Raw genomic sequence first — 22,040 nt, 5'->3', positions numbered from 1 at the left:
GTATTGGATTAAGAAAAAAAAAAAGTTTTTCTCATGATCTAATACATTTAATTATTTTCAGTATAATTCTAATTACCTCCTTGAAGAGGTGTTCTGCCACTGCAATGCTAATTACCATCATACTCACACCTGGCAGACACATGCAGCAAAAGTAAGGTAGTTTTTATGAATTTGAATCATTTTTTTACTGTATTTATGTGAAAAGGTGTCCGCTAAAAGTTTCCTAACAAAAAAACCAGGGAAGGAGAACGATTGTTGCAATCGAAGCGGCGACTTCTCCTCATCTACAAACAGAACATATATGGAAGCATAAAACAGTTCTTTCTGACAGGAGACAGATAAAAGGGAAAACTGAAAAAAAAAAAAAAACTTTAGAGAGGACAGTGAAAGGCCAGCAAGTTCAAGTGGATAATCCACCTCCTCCCACCTCCTCCTCCTCCACCTCCCTCCATCTAACGCCCCAGTGCTTCAGAATAAAAATGACAACACGTTTCCAGAAGCGCACACACACGCACACATACACGCACAGTCGGGGCCCTTCATTGGGAAGTGTGAGAGGCCGTTATTGACCATATTTCATTACAGATTTCACTCATGTTTCAAATCACAAAATAAGACTTTCACACTCGAATGACCAGACCCAAACCTTTCCTCTCCATCCTCTTCGTCTGTCCGTCCAGCCCTCCGCCCAGAGCCGAACCCAATTCGCTGGGTGCTCAGGCTCCTCTCATACACCCCTCACATACTGACAGAATCCCATACTACGCCCCTAACATACACACACACACACACAGCCACAATTTCCTCCACATCAAATCAGAGAAAGTGCCAGCTAAGCACTTTCATTGAGTGGACAAAAGGAGAGCTTTGGGAAAAACACTTTAAACTGAAACAAAAAGGAAAAAGAGAAGGAACTACTTTAGTCCTACAGACTTTAGAGAGTTAAACACTCACCCTTCCAGGTACTTTTCTTTGGTTTTAAAGTACTTAATAATGCCAAAATCATTTTTTAAAATGTATAATACTTCTCTGCAAGTTACAGCAAAATTAGATTTATAGAATCTGAGTTTTTAAAGAATGACATAACTGAGCTTCCTCCTCTTGCCTCTACTCCGTGGCTTCTTCTCTTCCTCCATCCATCCCACCTTGTCGGTGTAAGCCCTCTCCAGAGAGCAGGGAGCCCCGGCTAATTAACATAACTCTAATGAGCCTTTTAATTGTTTCCCTAATTAAACGAGCTCCTCAATAATACATGAAAACAGGACACCTCGCTTTTTCAATTACATACGTATGGGCCGCGGCCAAGCACGGGCCGTAATCTCTCTGTGTGTGTGTGCCAACTGCCAGTGTGTGAAGTGAGCCAAGCATGCATCTGCCAAGTGGTGCATATGTGTCAGCTTGTGCCCTCCGTAGTGTGTGTGTACGAGCGAGTGCCAATTGTGTCCATTGTAAAGAAGGTGTGGTGGGCCATGGAGGCATGCTATGTATCATGCTGGGTAATCCGTAAACCTCGACTCTGTCTGCCAGCTATGTGCCCACCCATTCTCTCAGTAGCACTCGTGCCACAAATAATTAGGGGACTAATTAAGTCTAACACCACTGACAAACACAAACCTAAAGTGTGAACTTATACAAAATCTACAGAGTGAAGACATCTCTGAGTGCATCCATTTACAATCCAAGGATTAAAAATATAACAGAGATAACATTAGTAATAAAGTTCACGTAATATACTGCTAACAACTTTTTTGACTTCTCTTTTCCATTCTCAGTTGTGGAGAAATTGTTTAGTCTACTAACAATTTGAAACATATTTTTTCTACATTCAAAATCCTGCCTTTGCTTTTAGAGCCAATTGCAACAACTTAAAACGACCAATTAAAAAATATTTTTGTCTGATCAGCAAATTTAGTACCAGTTCCATGGTACACAATATTTTATTTTGGCTTACGCGTCTAAAGGCTCGAGCCTTTGTTGAGTATTTTCGTGACACATGACAGTGTAACACACGTGGACGTGCACGCTCACGAACTACACTGATACCATCTCACGCAGCCAGCCAAACACAGACACCATCTCCGAGCAGCCAATCAAAAAGCTGATACAATCTCCGAGTTTTATTTTTCCTTTACGCTCAGCTCCTCCCCTCTATTATGAAGAAAGAAAAGAAATATGATTTGGGAGGGCTGGAGGGGTGAGTGGGGAGGCATGTCAGCGCAGACAGAGGTTTCTCCAGAGAAGTCAAGACACGAAAGAGAAGTCTTCCCCGCTTGCCCTGTCTGTCTCCGTTCTCCCTCAGAGAGAAGAGGAAAATCTAATTATCGAGCTCCTAAAGATCTCATTATTGGCTGAGGCTCATTTGCATGTGTGAGAGCAACTCAGCAGGAAGCAACCTGAGGGCGGCCATTTTGATCCCGATGTGAGCCGCCGTGCTGTGCAGTGGCTTACTGTCACCTGTCGAAATGACCACATTAAATGTCTGCTGCACTCACTCAGCTCTTCAGTTCTTGTCTGCCAATGATGCTGCAATTAAAATGATTACAATTAAGCAGGAAATTACGATGACTAAAAGATGTCTGCTCTCAGTAACCAGGTTTAGATGGTCAAGTCTGATAAACAACTTTTTCTAAGTGCTGTTGGTACAAAAAAACAACCACTTCCACTTTGGGCTTTGATGTCTGTGCCTGTCTTTGCAACCAAGCACAAACACCCACACACACCCACACACATCCACACAAATCCAACCGTGTTTGTGTGTTTATGTTGGTAGGAAGCGTGGGGGCCATGCGAGCTGACACCTCAGACAACAGAGATGTCGCATCGCTGCCCCGTAGAGTACTGAGACGCTCTGCAGGTCAGGCTGCAACAAATAAGATAAACAAGACAGAGATGGAGAGCACAGAGGAGAGGCAGAGCAGCACTTGTATGTGTGTTTGAAAAAAAAAGGAGGGGGATGTTATACTCTTTTCGTGTAAGAAAAGCAGGAATGAAGCAGGTCAACCAAATGCATGTTTGGCCTGCATTTTGTTCCGTTTATGTGGAAAATGCTCGCTCACAAGGACACAACTGCTCTTTTTGAGAAGAATTTAGATTCCTGGTGTGAACTGTTCACCAAGCAGAATTGTATCTGAATATAAAGTCTGACTGCACCGAAAGACTTACAGATATGGTTGTTTTCAAACTGTTATCTTTACTTTCTGACACATTGGTTTTCATCCAAGTAAATAAAGTACATCAAAATAAAAATTAAATTGGAAAAGAACCTTTCTGCATGTGGTCAACCTACTGTATCAATTTAAAGAACAGTCATTTGTTTTCTCGTGTGATAACATACACTGTAATGCCTGTGTCATGTGTGTGTGTGTGTGTGTGTTGGGGGGGGCAGCCTGCTCAAGTGTCTTTCAGTAAGGATCCTGCACTCCAGCTAACCCCACTCTCTCTGCTCACTGTGTTATTCGGCTCTGAAAACAGCTCACTACCCAGAAACTACAAAGACCTCATTCACTCCCAAACTAACACACGCACACACACGCACACATGCACACACACACACACACACAAGCATATGCTCACTTTGGGAGAGAGGTAGAGATACATGCAGACAGAGAGTGAGAAATGGAAAAAAAAAAGTAAATCAATCAGAGCAGCTGACGTGGCAGTTTGGTTGAATAACAACACTGCAACAGGCGGTGGCTTAATAATACACAGATCTGGACAAAGCAACAGTTGGGTTATAAGTCCTGTGAGTGCATGTGTGTGTGTGTGCTCTGACCTGCACAGGGCTCTGTTTGACCTCGTTGCTTCCAGGGGAGTTGAGTCCAGAGGCCTGCTGGAGGAGGAACTGTCTGGCTGCCTGGAGTGCCTACCAAAGACGGGGAGAAAAAAGGGGGTAATCAGACGTTCATCGTGCGCTCACAGTCATTTTGCAAAACATTTTCTTACAACTCCTAAAAGTACCCTTTTAAAGTTGCACCTTATTAATTAAAATGAAAGAAGAAAGTTCGGCTTTGTACCCACACGTACAGTTAATTCTTTCGTTTCACACTGGCCGCTCTCGTTATATAGTCAAACATTCATGAGAGCGCGCCTCTGTCTAACTCGATGTGTGTCTAAATTTGCCTCATTCAAAACCCTCTTTGATTCCAAATTCTTCTTTCTGTTCTTTTGCATCCCCTCTCACTCCTTAGCTCTCTTTCCTCCTCCTCCTCCTCCTCTCTTCGCAGAGGAGGGTGCAAAGTGGGTTTTCCACATTCTCTGAGGCAGAAGTATGTCAGCCTGCCTTCATGTTTGTGTGTTGTCACAGTGATGTAGAAACCGTTTGCTCTGATGAGACCCGAGGAGCTGCGACTAACCATCACACGCCTTCTCGTCCCCCACCTCCCCATTTCTCCCCAGTCTGCCCTCCAGTGCTGTCCATCCAAACCAGTGACACCATCGCACACCAGCTCCGTTTCCATTCTTTCACTCTGCCCTTCGATGTTGCCAGTTCATCCCTCCAACACTGCAACTTAAGCCATTGCTCCCGCTTTCCAAACGTATCTTTGTCTTTCCTGCTACCTTCCTTCTCTCTGTGTTTTTGTCCTGATACGTGTTTTTTAATTTGTCGTCTTGCTTGTTATTGTGTTCAGTTTTATAATCAGGGCAAGTCAATTCACAAGTGGCAGGCATTTTGTTGGAATGTTTAAGATGGCCCCAAAAACTAAATATGAAAACACCCTTCTCCCAACACAAAAGAGTCGCTTTGCACTTACGGTAAAATCACACACACACACACACACACACACACACACATACAAAATACAAGCACAACCTCATGACAGAGAGGGTTACAGAGGGGAGACAGCAGGATGCACATTTGCTTCCTCTGACTCAAAAGGGAAAGGTTCCTTAGTAAATATTGATTTATGAAAGTCCCTGTGTGTGTCTGTGTGTGTGGGTGTGTGTGCGAGCATGTGTGTACAAATTAACGGCCAGAATGAGGGCTATTCTTTATCATGGAAGCTCTTACTCAACCAAAAGAAATCTGTAAGAGTTTGTCATTTCACAACTCCAGGACACTATAAAACAGAGTGGCACACTCTTATTAAACACTGCTTATTGTTCAGCAAATTTGTCAGATTAGAAGACTGGGCATGTTAGGTAGTGTTTAAAGGTTTAAATGAAAAGAACAGAAAGGACATTTTAGACTGAGACAGAAAGAGAGAGGTTCTGTGTGCAGTCGGAGTGATGAAAACCAGCTGTATCGAGCACACTTGCTACTTTCGCTGAGAGCTTAATTAAAACACACACATGAACGTATCTATGCACACACCAATTTTAACACGAAAATCTTGGGAACCCCCCTCCTCCCTCTTTTTACCAGTTTGACCTCAGCATTAAATCAGGCACAAACATACACATACACACAGACAAACACAACCGCCCAGTTTGTTGGCATGTGGTGTGAATTACTCCTTGAACACCCTGTCTGCCCAAGACCGAGTGTGTGTGGGTTCATCTGTGTGTGAGAGCATAAGTGTATGTTGGCAGGAGTTGAGTAGGCATGTCTGGCAACAATAAGGGACAATTCCACCCAAATTACCACCCTGATTACCACTATATTAAAGAACCATTTATGGCTTTCATAAACGCTACGACCAAGCAGAGGTGATGCCTGTCTCCTCTCCTCAGCCTGTGTCAGTAGATGTGCGTGTGTGTGTATTTGAAAGACAAAATATGTGAAAAAGAAAAGGAAAAAAAGAAAGAGAACATGTTCATTTTTGTATTTGTTTCAAAGAAGTCTATTGTAGATTCAAAAACTGGGTCGCATAAATATGGCACGGCTAAGAAGCAAATTGGTGAACTTTACTCTCGTAAAGAATAACTCTTCGACCACTGTTAATAAACATCCTGGGAAATAAACATCATGGTTTTACAAAACTCTTAAGAAACTCTTGCCTGAAATAAAACTATAGCAGAATATGATCATAACGTCATTCTGTGGCCTTAAAAGTAATCATTGATATAAATGAACTCTTGTTGCAACATTCATCTTAACAAAAGTTTTACTGTGTTTTACAAACATCTCTTCCACTTCCCTTTCTAGCACTTACAAGTTTTTAGGGCATATTTTAAAATGCAGAGGTACAAGCTGTGCTTGCAAAAAAAACTCAAGTATTTTCTTCAATAAAATGTTTTTTAGGATAAAAAAACAACACTGTAATGTGTTGCTTGATGTATTCTGATGTATCACATTTGGTATCACTAACCTTAACAAGCATAAGAAAAATGACCAAAATATTGTAATTTTTTGTTTTTGTTAAAAAATCTCTAATTCTAATTCAGAGTAATCTGGTTTATTATGCTTGATATTATTGCTGTTCTTCCCTGACAAGCACAAAAAATGTTGCTGTTGGGATTTTTAGTTTTGCATGCCATAAATGGGCATATTTACATTTTCGTAAAGGTATATGTGCCAACTGATGGCACATCAACTTTTTGAAGAAGTGTCCAATTTTTACATGGAATAATTTAATTGTTTCTTTTTGCAACTTCAAATTAATGGTAAAAATGTAAGTGTAGGTGTATGGGTAGGGGTAAATGGGATTTAGCCAAAGAATGAAACGTTTTTTATAATTTACTTGGTTATAAAGTTGTTTCTTACTAATTTAAAGTAAGGCATTTAAATACAAGAGCCAGAGGGAACAACTCTAAAATTTTAGTTTTAGATTTTTCAATTGGAAACGTTCATCATATAAGTTTGGAATAAACCTTAATGTAAACATATGACCATGCATTTTCTAATCATAGGACATGTTGTGTATCATTCCTCATAAATTAAGTAACTGTATGTAGTTAACTCTTTGCTTCAAATATAGAAACTAATTCAAATTGGAATTTATTCCACTCGATTCTACGTCTGATTTTACAAATGACTGAGGTAAACCTTGTATTCTTAATTTGTTGCAATATGAGAAAAAGAACCAAAGGTTTTGTGCATGCACACACACACACACACACACACACACACACACACACACACACACACACAATAAACCACCAGCAAAGAAATCCACTCATGTCTACTTTGTCAAGAAGCACTTCTCTTCTTTGACCCTTCTCTTTCATTTCTACTCTTCATACTCACTCATTGGCTTTTTTCTTTTTTTTCTATGGGACCTCCACCCACCCCTCAATCCACCCACCCACACACACTTACACCAGCTCCTCCAAGACTCCCTCCCCGCCCCGACTCCCCGTCCCCCCTGTGGCATTCTTGGGGGCGCACTGCACCTTTAAAGAAAATATGAGGGAGGCCTAAGAGGGAGGCCCAACAACAGAGTCTTTGTGCTGCCGCGGTGCGCACACACACACACGTATGCACACAACAGTGGTGTCAGACAGGTTTTATTAGAGCGAGAGAGGGAGGGAAGGAGGAGGAGGAAGGGGAAGGAGGGGTGAGGAGGTCACCGCTCAGCTTGGAGGCCTGTGAGCACAGTGTGAGTGTGCGAGTGTATCTGTGTGTGTGTGTGTCAGTTTGGTGTGTGTGAGTTCTTCTGACTTGTCATCGCAGCCCTCTGTAAATCATCACCTCTGACACAGCCTTTAATAACAGTGCATTTTTTAATTCAGCAGGGTCAGACATGCACATACATGCACACACACACACAAAAACACACACACAGTAATGGCTACTTTCTCTCTTTAACATGATTAAAAAAAATGTCTGACAACTGGGCTTCTTTGCAGGGAGAGTAGGCTGACGGGCCAGTTAGAAACCCTATTAAAACAAAATGGAAGGAATTTGAATTTACCAAACCTGAACAATGATCTAGCACCTCAGGTGTCAATGTGTCGCACCAAGAACACATCCAAAAAGGATTCTGCTCCGCCTGGCATGATTTTTGAGTAGAAGTTGAATCTCAAATAGGAACAAAATGGGTAACAAGGCCCTATTAGTTTTAATTCCTGTGTGTGTGTGTGTGTTTGCGCGCGCGCTCACGCTTGGCTCAGGTTGCTTAAGCAAACAGGTCTGTACGTATATGTGATGAATCTGGCCTCTAATCTGGGCAATGTGTTTGGGGGGACAGAGAAAGAGAGAGAGAGAGAAGGAATAAGCAAAGAGATCTAAACAGTGAAGCATAGCACAAGAGACTGAGGAGGAGGAGGAGAAGGAGGAAGGGGGAAGAAACAGAGGGAGAGAGAAAGAGACAGGTGGGTACCATATGTTGGAGTAATCCGTCAGCACTGACTGAGGTCCATTGTTGACGGCCAAAACGAAACAAACCCGTCCTCCCCCCCTCCACCTCCTACCCTCTCCTCCTCGATTCCCCCCATAGATAAACAGCCCCCGGGGCAGACAGTGGGCTGTCCTTGAGGGAGAAGGAGCAAAAGGAGGGGAGGAAGTTAGAAAAGGCAAAGGAGGGGAGATGGGGGGAGGCAGGTGGTATCATATTTCTCCACTTTTAGCTTGAGAAGAATGAAAAAAGGAGCGTTAGTGAGGATAAGAGAGAAACTTTGTTTCATCTGTCTACCAAAAAGCAAAACTTGACTAGACTAGATGTTTCGGGAGAGTCTGAGGACACAAATCTTTTCAAAATACACACACACACACAAATATCCCCTGGCTGCTTCACAAGCTCAACAACCAGGAAGGCTGCATCTCTCCTCCCTTCCTCTCTTTGCTCCCTTCAACAGGAGAAAGGGACGGCTAAGCAGACTCAGGGCGAAGATGCAGGAAAAGAGCCTGTCACACCCAGCTGCTTCTCTACAGGTCTGCATGCTTTTTGATTTTGGATCAGTGGGAGAAACCGGGTTCAGAAAGAAGCAGTGGATCTCCTTTATTTTCCCAACACATCCGTCTCTCTATAGCTCCTTCCTTGAAGTGTTGTCACTGAAGCTGAAAGCTGGGCTAAAGCTTTGGCGTTGTTGTCATCCTCACGGGTGATCCGAGTGATCCCTGCGTATCCGTTTGCGCTGCCTCTCCTCACTCCGGCACCAGAAAAAAACCCCACCTCCGAACTCCATAAAACCCTCAGCTACTTTAATTTATTTTCTCCTTGTGTTTCATTCTCCGCGGCTCTACAGGTTTTCCCAACTCTAAGTCTTTCTTATCTTTGATTGCTTCTTTTTCTCTGGGTGCTCAGAGGGAATCATGATCAGAGAGAAGATGAAACAAGAGTAAGATGCAATGCCATTTACAAAGCATTTTAATTTGCTAAAAGGATGATGATACACAGTTTACAGTAGTGCCAGCTCACTTGACTTCAGAAGTATTCATACTAACACTCACACTACACAAAGTGAGATTACTGAGGTGGTAATAGTTAGGACTCTGGGGCACAAGTTGTGGCTTGGTTGCGTGCACACAAGTTTTCTCGGATCACTGCTTCTTTAATGGTCTTCATTTCTATCACCCCTTGCTTTATCTCCACCTCTCCATAAAATGAATAACTCACAGAAAGTTTCTCTGTTTTCCAGAGTGGTCTGTTTTTCTCTCGTCTCTAGAAAGCTGTAGCCCATACCCTCATTCGTCACAGTAAATTCTGACAGCAAATACAAATTCGACAGAGTCCAAAAATAGATTGGACGGGCTTACTAATGGAAGCCAAAACTGGTGAATGCAGCTGTTGGCCTTATGAGGCGATCCTCGCCTTCCATTGCCTGTCAGTCAAAGGCAGCTACAGAGGTAGCTAACTAGCTATGGATAAACTGGTATACAGTGCTTTTGAGTGTAAAATGATAATGGATTATTGTAATAAACTGACCTGACCTATTGTGTTTTGAAGAGACATAGTAAGCTAAATGGATAATTTTGTCCTGGAGTTTTAAACAGTGCTGCTGTATCATCTAGACAGGCTGCAAAAAAATGTCATCCTAACAAAAAACTGCCACAGCTACTTACTTGGCTTCATAACTTCCACAAGAACTAATAAGCATAGATCAGATCTTTTAAAGAGGGTATCAGTGAATGGTTGTGAAGAATTAGTATTTTACCTAAATATCTCAGCCCTTTAAAAAACTTCAGCTTAGAAAAATTGTTTAAATCTGACCACATTGAGGATCTAACAGCTAGTCTGAGCTTGTCTGCTGTTATTTTAGTAGACATCTTCAGTTTTTAAGCGCAACTAAACGGCAGCTAGCTGTAGCTCTTCTGGTGCAGTCTGGGGAACGTGCAGCAGGATTATTATAATTTTTCTGAATAACCGTGTAATGCAAAACTAAAAGTAGTATACAGAGTTATAAAATGCTGTTTGCAAGAACTTCTGTAACATTTTTATAACTGAAATTGTTTTAAGATGGCAGCAATCCACTTGGTCTTGGCTTGGACTAGCAGTTAGCTCAGTCATAATTATGCTCTATTTTTCCAAACGAGCTGTCTATACCAGGTAAGATTTTAATTGTCCATAAGCATTCCACATAACCCTACTTCAGAAGATTTGAACTATTCCTTTAAATTCAGTTAGAAATTAGCAGAATTTTTTTGGGGGGGCGGAACTGCAAGTTGCTTCATAGCAACACAAAGAGGAAAGTCTGCTGAGCAGATAGCAGTGAGCTACAGGAAGAAGAAGTGATTGTGGTCTTAAAGTAACTGAAAAAAAAAACAAAGCGCTAACAATGTTTTTGCAGTGTAAGCCATTAGGTCAGTCATGAAATAATATGTTTATGGTTCATTCAACAATGTAAGAAAGTTTTTAAAAAATGGTCTAAACATTTAGGAAAGATCAAGAGTTTCCAAGGGGTGGACGTATATGTAGAGGGAGGGGGCAGCTTAAACCAAATACTTTCTAAAGCCTGCCAATTTCACGGTGGGTTACAGATGAACTGTGCTCTGCCACAGCTCCAGCCCTGTCGTCTAACTCATGAACATCTTTTCTTTTAAGGAGCAATCAGGTCTTTCTGTCAACTGTTTTCGCTTTGTATTAAATGGATTTCAAACTAATCGCTGATCAAAAGAAAAACAAGTCTGAGAAGCATTAAATGCCTCAGTCTGTCTATAGGACTCTGCCAGGCGGGAACAATCTGGGACACCTTGGAAACCATCAGCCAGCGGCAATCCCTTTCAGCTATTTAATGTAATGTTTCCGCAATATAAAGTCACCGTTTGAGAGCTGAGGTTTTAAAACGGCTGAAGCAAGCTTCTTTGGGCCCAGGCTGACCATTAAAGAGAGGAAAGACCGCATTCATGAGCCAATGCCATAAAAACTCACAAACTCCAAAAGAACTTCAAAATATGCTGTAATGTTTGAAAACCCTGGCTGATTATAGATATTTTTTTATTCATATTTTTTTCCACTAAAGGGACCTGTTTTAAACTCCAGGGACCATGCCATTTTCCAGATGGTTCTCTTCAGTTTAAAACTGTTTGTTAGAACTTGAAAACCTCTCCCCATCCACCGCGTCCCAACACTCATCTGATGTTTTGATTGATTCACAGGGGTTATACGCGTGGTCGTAAAAAGGAACTGACTGAATACGCTGGACTGCTTTATATCATGACACAATTCATCATCATACACGCACATCTTGGATTCTCGCATGGAAAAAAAAAGTCCACAGCCTCCTAAGGAGATGTTTGCAGCTTATTTTTCTGACAAGCAAAGGGAGAGGGCATTAAGAAATCGACAATTAAAGATAATAATGAGGTGAGCTGGGACAGAAAGAGAGAGGAAATCCCTTATGGAGAATATTTTAAAAAAAAGCTCCCTCTCTACTGTAGGCCTCATCTCAGTCCAGGCAGCTAATTGATGGCAAATAGCTCTACAGCAGTTTCCTTACACACACACACACAAATACACACACTCGTGAATCACACACAAATACACGTCATACGTTATATCCACATATGCAGTTTCCCTGCGGTTTTCAACACAGCTCGTTTGGCAAGAGAGGAAGGTCTCGCTCCAGACAGACCCAACCCATAGAGGAAAACACACACACACTCATACACATACACCCACAGACAGACAGTGTGCCTTGTAATAGTTAGCATCATCTCCGATAAAGTAGGACAGTTAAGTAGCTCGAGAAGACAAGGCCTCTTAGGTGGAAGGTCTTAGCTGGGTGATCTATAGAGTTGAACCTATTCTGTCATATTCAGCACGACTTGTGGGAGGAGAGACCATACGTGAGGCCAGTCTGTGATGAGGATAGCACTAGCCTGGCAACCAGGCCTCACATATGGAAACTGTTTAACTCTTATTATTAATAACCCTCTAAAAAAGAAAGGAGAAAAAAAAATCCAACTAATAACACATGCAAGACACAGCCACAACCTGGCTCAAAGACAGAAGGAAAACACCACACAAACAGAGACTGTCTGCAGCGTGCACGTGCACACACAAACACACAAAGAAAAAAAATGGAGACTCAGATACCTATCGGTTAAACAGAAAAAACACACACTCTAATAGTGTGAGCATGCCTGCCCGCCCGCTTCAATGGAAATAAAACTCTTTCATGTTTCTTGGTTCAGAGAGTTTCTACACCTGGTTGTGGCTGTGGGGATGGAGATAGACACACCCTCACACCCAGTCTTACCGCACACAGACACACACGCGCGCGCACACACACACAAGCACATGCACAAACACCGGAAATGGGCAGGCACAACAAAGCCCGGTCCCTGTACAAGAAGTTAAACTTCTAAAAAAGCACACAACCTTTAACTTCCCCAAATGAGAAGCAGGGTTGGAGTAAGCACAAAAAAACAGAAGAAATAGGGAAGTGTGTGCTGCAGCGTGACATGTAGTAAGAAAGTTTGCTCATTCAGATGTAAAAAAGGGACTTCTGTTCAGATTATTAAAAATCTTTACAGCTATTTTCTCTAACCTTTTAAAACTGTAATAAACAAAGTTTCAGTTTTGTTGATGTGGGTGTCTTCCAGATGAAATATTATCTCTTTCATGAATGGAAATTAAGGAGGTTTGTCACAGTGATGGCTGCCAGACAGTAAGAGTGCTCTGACAAGTCTTAGTCAGCACTTCTGCCTAAATTAATTACCCATTTCATTAAATACACATTTCTCAGGAAGTCAGAAATAAAATACTAGTAACCACAATGTTAAACAAATTGTGTGGTAAGTAGTTAAACTTTCTATCAACATTATTAATTACAGCAACTAAACCTGGCAGCCATTTGTCTGATGTTTTTTTCATAAAACCATGAAAGGTATCATTATGATTTGAAGTTAGCTTAAATTTCAAGTGGAGTCCTGTGGTAAACATTATGAACAGTTAATGTCTTACCTGTTGTAGATGTACAACTGCAGTTTGGAGAAAAAGCTTAATTCCAACCAGACTGGTGAGCTAACACCTAGTCTGAGCACGACCAAGACCAAAAGTGGATTGCTGTCGCCTTGTAAAAACTTTTCAAAACTTTTCTACCCTTTTTTTTTTATTGCAAATGCTGTTTTATAAAACTTAAGAAAAAAAACTCTCAGTTTTGCATTACATATTTATAAAATTCTGTGGTTATTTCCTAAAGCAAACAGCCAAACCAGCAGACACTTTGGAGGGAATATTATATAATATAATATAACAGATATATAATATAATATTTTTTACCAGAATAACTAGGTAATGTAAAAATTGACACCAGTGTTATCATTTATAAAATAGGTTCTGTATGAACTACTCTACTACTCCTGGAGTTGTATCAGTTTGATCAAAATTATTTTTCAAACTGAATTTGCTGAAAGAGCTATTTACAACAGGTAAGATAGTGTTTGTTCATCATCTTTCCACAGAATCTCACATCAAAAACTCTGAGCTACTGCTTTTAATTTTAACCATATATAGAGCATCGTCTTATTTGTGTTAGAAATCTTAATAAGACAGACAAATGCACTTTGTCCATCAAGCAAAAATAAAAGACAGCCATTCTCTCTTCCTGCAGCTGAAGTAGAAGGCGGCAAACAAGAAAAAAAGAAGAGCTACATTCCTCTCCTCCTCCCTGTTGACTCTAATCTCTCCTTTAAAATGGCTCGCACAAAGAGCCAGAGCAGACTAGCTAATTAGCAACACTTTAGGCCTCTGCAGCTTTTGTATGTTTGGTGTGTATCTGTGCGTGTTCATTGTGTGCATCCTGGACTCTCAACTGTTTCCAGGGTAACTGCTTTGCCTTGCAGCCTCACAAGCATTGCACATTTTGTCTTTGGTCTTTCTCTTGTTACCCTCACTGTGTCCATCTCTTTCTGTGAGCATGGAGTGGAGGAATGAAGGAGTTGGAGCTTAAAGATTCAAGAAGACAATAGGACTGGGAGGGAAAGACATCGCACGGCGCGCCTGTATGGGTGTATTTGGAAACTGCAAACTAATTCTTTCTCGTACTTCTATTCAAAAACAAACAAACTTTGAAACATTTTATCTGAGCACATGTAAAAAAAACAATGATGTGTGGCTACTGGGTTTTGATTGAGGAAGTGCTAGGTAGAGACCAGTATTGTTAGGCACTGTCACACACACAAACACACACACATTTGCAGTTACTGACCAGTAAGAGCAAGGAGATCACTCAGCACAGGATTCCTACACATTTTTTATGTCAAAATTCCAGACTTTTCTAGACTTTCCAGGCTAACATTTTCTCATGTGTATATACATTTTTTAGCCATTTTATGCTGAAACATATCAACATTTACTGGAAATGTTTGCCCAGTGGTGGGATCTTATATTCTTCACCAAAACAACACAGATTGTGCATAAGAAATGGACAGCAGAGAACAAGACATAAAAACATTTCAGTTTTCCTAATTAGTTTATGGTTTTAATACCAGAGTTCAAGTCTTCTTCAATACAAAATGATGCTTGTTTGGCAAAACTATGTTCCCATTTATAGTAAAAGAATAACCTTTGTATGTTTTAGGACTGGGCTACCTTGTGACAGAAACATTACATATATATGTGTAAAATATGATTATTAATTTGCTGTTATGTAGCCATATACACTACAAAGTGATACCATTGGAAGAAACTTAAGGATTGACGTCTTATCAAATAATACATCAACATACAAAGGGGCTGTGGACTGAACTGGAAACATGGTCATTAGAGGGCAACCAGTTTTGGCACAGCCTCTTATAAAACTTGTTAAAATACATGAACACACATGCAACTTTGGCTAAAAAAACCAAGGGACTGATAATTCAAACCTTAAACTCAAGGCTTGCTGTAGGAAATAAAGCAAAAGTGAACAATATGATGACTGAGTCCATCTTTTCTATACACCAAATGTGAAAAGTATTCTGCTTGCTTGAGCATTTTCTAAAAATGTGGATTTTTTTCTTCCAGAAAATGTAACTCATACTTATCCATACCTGGAAAAAGCCAAGACAAAATTCCATCCTTTTTAAGACTGTGTAGGAACCGTGTCAGCTTTGCTTAATGACCGCTCAGACCTCATCAGCCACTACAGTGATAACTATCCTGAAAACTCAAAGTCAACAGTTATACTTTCCAATCCCTTAGTACAAAAAAACTCTTCATTAGGAGTGTTTGTCTTGGCTCACACATGAGCTTGTCTTACTGTATGTGTTATTTACCTGACATCATCACTTCCAAACACTCCCATAGTAACCAAAGAAAACCCAAGTCCTTTAGGTGTTCAGGTATGCAACTCAGTCTCCACAACAGAGGTAGAACAAACACACACACACAGGTGCACACACAGTCATTTCTTCTTCAGCTGGTATCTGTCCACTCTTGTGTCTGAGCCTCCCGACTGGCGGGAGGCCGTCCAACCGTGACTGTGTCCATGCTGGCTGATCTGGCCTGTTGGACCGTGTCTTCTGTCTGTGAGCTCTTTAACCATGAGACCAGTGGCTCCATTTTCTGCAGCGCACTAAATAAACCAAAAAACCCTAAGTGTTAAGTAGGTTTTTACTCAAGCCAAGATGAGAACTATGATGTGAAATCAGCTACAATTCCAGCAATGTATCAAATTATTGTTGGCCTTCATTTGTACTCAGAGGATATGAAGGTTATAGAGTAGAGAAACAAAAAAAAAATCAAAGTTATCTGAAAGGACACTGGTGGCGCGAACAAAAAAAAATTTAGCTCGTTGACTCTCTGTCATTGGATTCTCCACCATTCAATGGTCTGGCTGGAAAAAGCAGTAAAAATGTTTTATGGGTGCTCAGAAATACAATATCTCAACATCACAGAATTAGGTCTCAACGTGTGAAAAAAAAATCCCTGAATGAGAAATGTGGGGAGAGGGAGTCATGTGAAAGTCATTATGAGGATTTTTTTTTTCTTGAAAGCACTGCACAGTGTGAGCAGATTTAAACATCTAAAGTGCCAGAAAAATCAAAAGTAACTGAGATAGAAAATGAGTAAATATGCAAATACTTAATACAATAACTACCATGAAACAAGTTGAGTGATATATTGAGAGCTTGTGAAAGAAAGCAAAACAGAAATTAAAAGTCAGAGGAGCTGCTAGTGATTTGAAGACTCGTAGAGGAAGTTGATGTTCTATAGGTCTCTTTGTATCGCTGCGGCAACAGCAGTGGGTGTTCTGTGACGCTCGGCAACCCCGCATCCCCCTCCCTCTGTCTCAGCATGACCTCTGCTGACCCGCGCACTTTGCTGACCTCACACATAAAGACGAAGGCCTGGTCCAGACAGAGGGAAGGCTTTTAGGAGGTGACAGGACTCAGAGAGGAGAATCGGGTCTAATCTACTGTTCGGCGCACACTGCAGAGGGACGGACGGATGGACACACACATGCAGGCAGACGTACAGACATGGACACAGGTAGACATGAGACAAAACGTGTCCTTCAGATGTGCTCAATGCAAGCAGAATTTGATAACTTGAATTTCTAAGTGACCAGAGAAACCTCCTTTTGGTTCTTAAAACACCCCCTCACCTTTGCTCTTGTGACCTGGAAATGAACTCAGTGCAGAGCTGGAGGTCAAAGAAGACATAACTGTCCCAGTCACCAAATTTTACCTCCCATATTTTAACAAAGCTTGAAAAAAAATCGCCTTCAAACCTCCCCACCTCCATCCACACATGCACCAATTACTGAGTCTAGCCAATCTAACAGGAAGCCATACGTTATCTGAATCATCCAGCATCCCTGAGAGTCCGTTAACATACACACCCACACACACCAGTCCCATACATCTGTCCGCGAAGCCCTTGCAATAAATGCACACACACACACACAAACCAGCATATCTTTCATCAGTGTTTGTGTATATCTGAGATCTGTATCGGTTCCTCCTGATCTCCAGTCATCACTGTGGCTCCTTAATTACACCCTTCATTAACCCACATCAGCTCTGTGAATGTGTGTAACTGCCACAGTGTGTGTGTGTGTGTGTGTGTGTGTGTGTGTGTGTGTGTGAGAGAGTATGAGAGAGAGGGTGGGAGGGGGACAGGGGAGGGGGGCAAAGATTGCTGATATGTGAGTGGACACATGAGAGCGAGACGAGGGAACCACTGAGGAAAAAAGAAAAAACTAGAACATGACAAATGGGAGTGGGGATCGAAGCTCCAAACCAATTTCTAAAACTGCCTTTTTCTCCACCAATGTTCCCTTTAAACCCCCGGGGAAGGGATACCACGGCAGCAGTCTGCCTCTCACTTTCTATTTGCACGGAAAAGTGCAAGAGACAGGAAAAGATAGAGCGAAAGGAGGGGAGGGAAAAAGATCCTCTTTGGCTGGTTTTGTCGACTGATGAGTGGCCCTCCCAAGAGGAAATGGCACCTTTCTGCTGCCATCTCTTTTCTGTTACTTTCTGCTTTATCCCCTTACCTTCCACCCGCCCATACACACACACACACTTTTTCCTCATCACCAGTTACTACTACTGTAGCTGCTGTATCATAAAAGGCAATTAGTTGATGGTGGGAAAAAAGGAGGAGACAGGAATAGGTGAGGAAAGAGGGAAGTGTGGCCTTACATCTGCAAAGGAAAAAAAAAGGTATGAGAAACTTAAACACATGAATTGAAGACACCTGGTTCTCGTCAAAGCTCCCTCCACCCAGCCGAATAAACACACACACACACACACACTTTGAGGTCTGTTAGGATTTATCCTGCTTACATTTCTCCTCTGCTATGCATCATTTCACGTCCACACCCGGCACCTCAACAAAGTGCCATACGCTCTCCGCTGCACTCTCACTTTTCCAGCTTCTTCATCTTCCTCTACACTCTCCGCTCATTGTTCTCCCCCCCCCACCCCCACACACACACCAAACTCTCTCCCTCCCTCGATGATGGGGCAAATCTGGTCTTCACCCCCTCTTCACTCTCTTCCCTTCTCTTCTGTCTTCCCTCTTTCCCTGGTCTCCTGTTCTTTCTGGGGAGGCAGACAGGCCACATTCCACAGGGAGGCCCAGGCGCCCTTTTCTGACACGTCTCAGCTTTACACCCCTCCCTCATCCCTCTGTTTCTTCTTTCCAGCCCACAGATGCCCCCTCCCCACCTCATCCCCACCACGCTGCCTCTTTGCCTGTCCTTTTACCTTCATTTCCTCTGACTTGTTGTCCCATATCAGTCCCGCTTCTCGAATTGCTCATTTTTGCAGCTCGCTCACTCACTCGCTCACATCTATCTATCTATCTATCTATCTATCTATCTATCTATCTATCTATCTATCTATCTATCTATCTATCTATCTATCTATCTATCTATCTATCTATCTATGGGGAAGAGTTAGAGGACACAGAGGGGCCAGTTTCATGGGTTTGATGGCTGAAGATAGCTGTGGTTCCTCTCGGGTTCCCAAGGGCCCAGAGGAAAAGACAGCTCTGTGTTCTGACAACACCGCGCTGTCAGGAGTTCCTGCGTATCAGTTGTGTGCTGGAGTGTCTGTGAGTCTTTTCTGCTCCGCTGCGCATCGGCATGGTGTTTAAGCACAAACAGTGGGCTGCACTGCACCTTCAGGTGAGGGACTCAAGCGTGGAGGAGAAAGGAATATGAGCAGGAGGAGGAGGAGGAAGAGGAGGAGGAGGAAGAGGAGATATAGCCAAGACACTGAGGTGGTGACTTCAGTTAAAAAAAAAAACCTTTATGGCCTACCAGCTCGACTCCAGCAAAATCATTTAGGATGAGAGTTTGAAGCAGTTAGGGTTGAAAAGCAAAAAACTGAGGCCCTGTCCCCACTAACACCAATCTTTTAGAAAATAAATATTTTCTGCTAGGTTTGCGCTTCTCAGCCGCTCTCACGGTGTGCAGGTTTAAGACAGAAATTTTGAGAAACAATGATGCAGACGTTTACGTTTAACATGATCCTTATTGAAGAAATAACAACAACTGAGCCATATTTCTTTGGTTTGTTCTGACTTTGTTGTCAACAAATTCCTAACAAGTGCTGAGAAAGTTAATTATTGCCCACCGCCATGAAAGGTGAGTAATAGTGCAACTGCCTGAATCTGTGTGTGTTTGTCTGTCTGTCTGTTACAGCCTTTACAATCTTTCTGTAAAACATTTGTAAAAATGAAAGTTTAGCACTTGCTATTTTTTTAAACAGGAAATCAATTGATAGTGAATGCTAACATTGTGTGTTTAAAATAAATTCATCACAGTCGTACTTTAAGCCACGAGCTGTAAGAGTTTATGTCTCCTCAGTAAAGTCTGCTGAACTACAGGAAAGGGTAAAGAACTGCTCGAGCTCCGCCTTACAAGAACCTCCATCTCTCACAGAGAGGCAAAACAAAATCTACTGAGCTAAATCTGGACTGTTTCCCTTTGAACTTCTTCTTTTCAAGGTTTGATGTTTTTTATAACTGGCAGAAAGGCTGTATTTTTATTTATTATTTTTCTAGATGTGTGAGATTATGCAAAGTCTGAGTAGAAACCATCTGCTGTGCTTCTTGGCCACCTGAGTGAAGCTGAAACCGAGGAGAACATATCACAACAGTATTTAACAAAATGTCACAATTTCCTTCTTTTTTTTACTGTTTCATCATATTCTGGAAAATAGGGAACTGAATAATAAATGTTAAAATCTGTTGTAATAAAAACATTTTTAAGCTTACTAGGAGTGTAAAAAAAACTGATATGTATGTGAAAAAAGAACATCCTTTTGTGCTAATTTTCATATTATAATATAGTTTTTTTTATATTTTTAGGCTTAATTTTAAAGAAAAGCTGAATGTATATGATACTAATGTTAAACAAAATATGTAAACTCTGTATTTTAATTCAATAATTACACTAAAACTAAACAGCAAAAGTCCTGTTCCTTATGTCTGAAGGACTGGAAACTTAAGATTTAAAATTAAAGGGAAACAACAACAAAGAATGGAGAACAAAACAGCCATGTGTATTTTAAGCCACATTCTGTATTGGTGGATGTAACAGTTTTTACGCGTGTTGGGATCTGGAGGAAAGGTTGTGTTTGTGTTTCATGGTCAATTATGGATAGAAGGAAAAACAAGAAGAGTGAGTGAGAGGAAGAGAAAAAGATGGAAAGCGAGAGAGAGCTATGTTTGTGGTTGGTAACTTGCTCAAAAGAGGAAATACCAGGTGTGCGCGCGCACACACACACAGGTGCAAAAACACAGACGCGTCCAGAAGAATAAAGACCCACTTTGTGCAAGCTGCAAGTTTAATGTTAATATGTGTGCAAGAGTGCATATGTGTGTGTCCTGAAAGTTGCTGAGGAAGCAGGGTGAGGATGCAGTCAGGGGGAGGAGGAGGAGGCAGGGTGGGACAGCAGTGAAGGGCTTTGAGTGTTCTTCATTCACCTAAAGCTCCATCATTATAATTAGGGGGAATAATTTTAGCAGCAGGGAGGAAGACCCTGATTTTCTTCCCCCTGGATTTCCTTAACCAGAGACTCTGTTAGTGTCGAAGAGCGCAGAACACACACTGACCCTCTGTGGGCGGGCAGACACGCAAAAAAGGTGAAGGGTCTGCCGATGTGTTATCCATGATCATGTTCAAATAAATGAGACAAAAACAGACTTTGATTTGATGCTGTTTCTCAAGCAGGTTTCCGTCAGCAAACAGACTCAACAGACGTTGTTGTTAGATTCTGGACGACTAATCTTATTAAAGTTCTTGATGAAAAGAGAAAAAATGAAGTGTTGCGTGTTAGTGTGAAGACCCAGGTGCTTCTAAAATCAAATCAGCAGAGAGTTATGTGTGTGTTGAGGGAAACTGGAAAGACAGCAAAGGATTGAGTCCAAGATGGGTTTTTTTTTTTTGTTTTTTTTTTTTGGGAAACTGTGTTGAAATTCCATTTGACACTATGGCCCACTGTGAGTGTTTGTGTGAGTCTGGAGTAAAGCTGACGCACAGGAGATGAATAAGATAACCAACAGCAGTACAAGCCGATGTGTCAAACATACACAAACACTTTTTTAGGCTTAAAAAAAACAGACAAACTTGACTCCCACATATATTCCACAAACATTAACACCCCTTGAGCATCTGAGTCATCTTTAGGGTATTCAGGGGTCAAACCAAACTAGTTTTTTTCATCTAGGAATGCATTCCTTCCTGTTTTTATGCAATAATTTAGCTACGTGTGAATTGTAAAGGTGTCCAGACGGAATTAGGTAGTACAGTTAGAACAATGGCTAATTAAAGCACTGATGAGCCAACCTGTCAGAGCTTTTCATCACTTACACAATCAAGACTGAGAGTCACCTGAGTTTGGCCAAACTACAATTTGTAGGTTATATAACAGCCTGCTGAGAACATGCTGTTCTACCCATTTTACTGAATGAGTTGTCAGGTCATTAAATGCTATTGCAAAACAGGTTTACCTGTAAACATAAAGCCACATGCATGCATGCCATAGAAGTACACAAAGGCCCCAAAGCATACTCATTCAACAAGTACACACACCTACAGACCGACCACACACACACACACGTACACACCTGTTGCTGTTGCAGGTGCAGTAAGTCGACCGGGCTGATCTCTCCATTGGCGTCTCCGTTGGACCCACCCTCTCTACCTCCCCCTCCATCAGATTGGCTGCTTAGGCTGCTGACTCCGTTTTGGTTGGACGGCGTCGTTCGAATGGTCTCAGAAGCCGATTCCACCATCATCACTGGCACCTGAGAGGGTGGTGGGAGGGGGTGGATGGT

The 22,040-nt window shown here is 41.7% G+C and overlaps 1 protein-coding gene across 5 annotated transcripts in view; it reads right to left on the bottom strand.

Annotated features, from left to right (window-relative positions):
* foxp4 (forkhead box P4) overlaps positions 1–22,040 on the bottom strand; it is a 93,215-nt gene that overhangs the window by 37,687 nt on the left and 33,488 nt on the right. For all 5 annotated transcript variants that reach the window (XM_017415949.3, XM_017415950.3, XM_037975533.1 and 2 more), the window contains exons 2-3: positions 21,831–22,010; positions 3,773–3,862 (exon numbers count right to left, since the gene is read on the bottom strand). In XM_017415949.3, the coding sequence (XP_017271438.1) occupies positions 3,773–3,862; positions 21,831–22,001 (261 nt within the window). In that variant the 5' untranslated portion in view covers positions 22,002–22,010. The remainder of the gene's footprint in view (positions 1–3,772; positions 3,863–21,830; positions 22,011–22,040) is intronic.

The sequence above is a fragment of the Kryptolebias marmoratus genome, linkage group LG4 (genome assembly GCF_001649575.2).
Source record: "Kryptolebias marmoratus isolate JLee-2015 linkage group LG4, ASM164957v2, whole genome shotgun sequence".
Lineage (NCBI taxonomy): Eukaryota > Metazoa > Chordata > Actinopteri > Cyprinodontiformes > Rivulidae > Kryptolebias > Kryptolebias marmoratus.
This window is presented reverse-complemented; position numbering and strand designations above follow the sequence as displayed.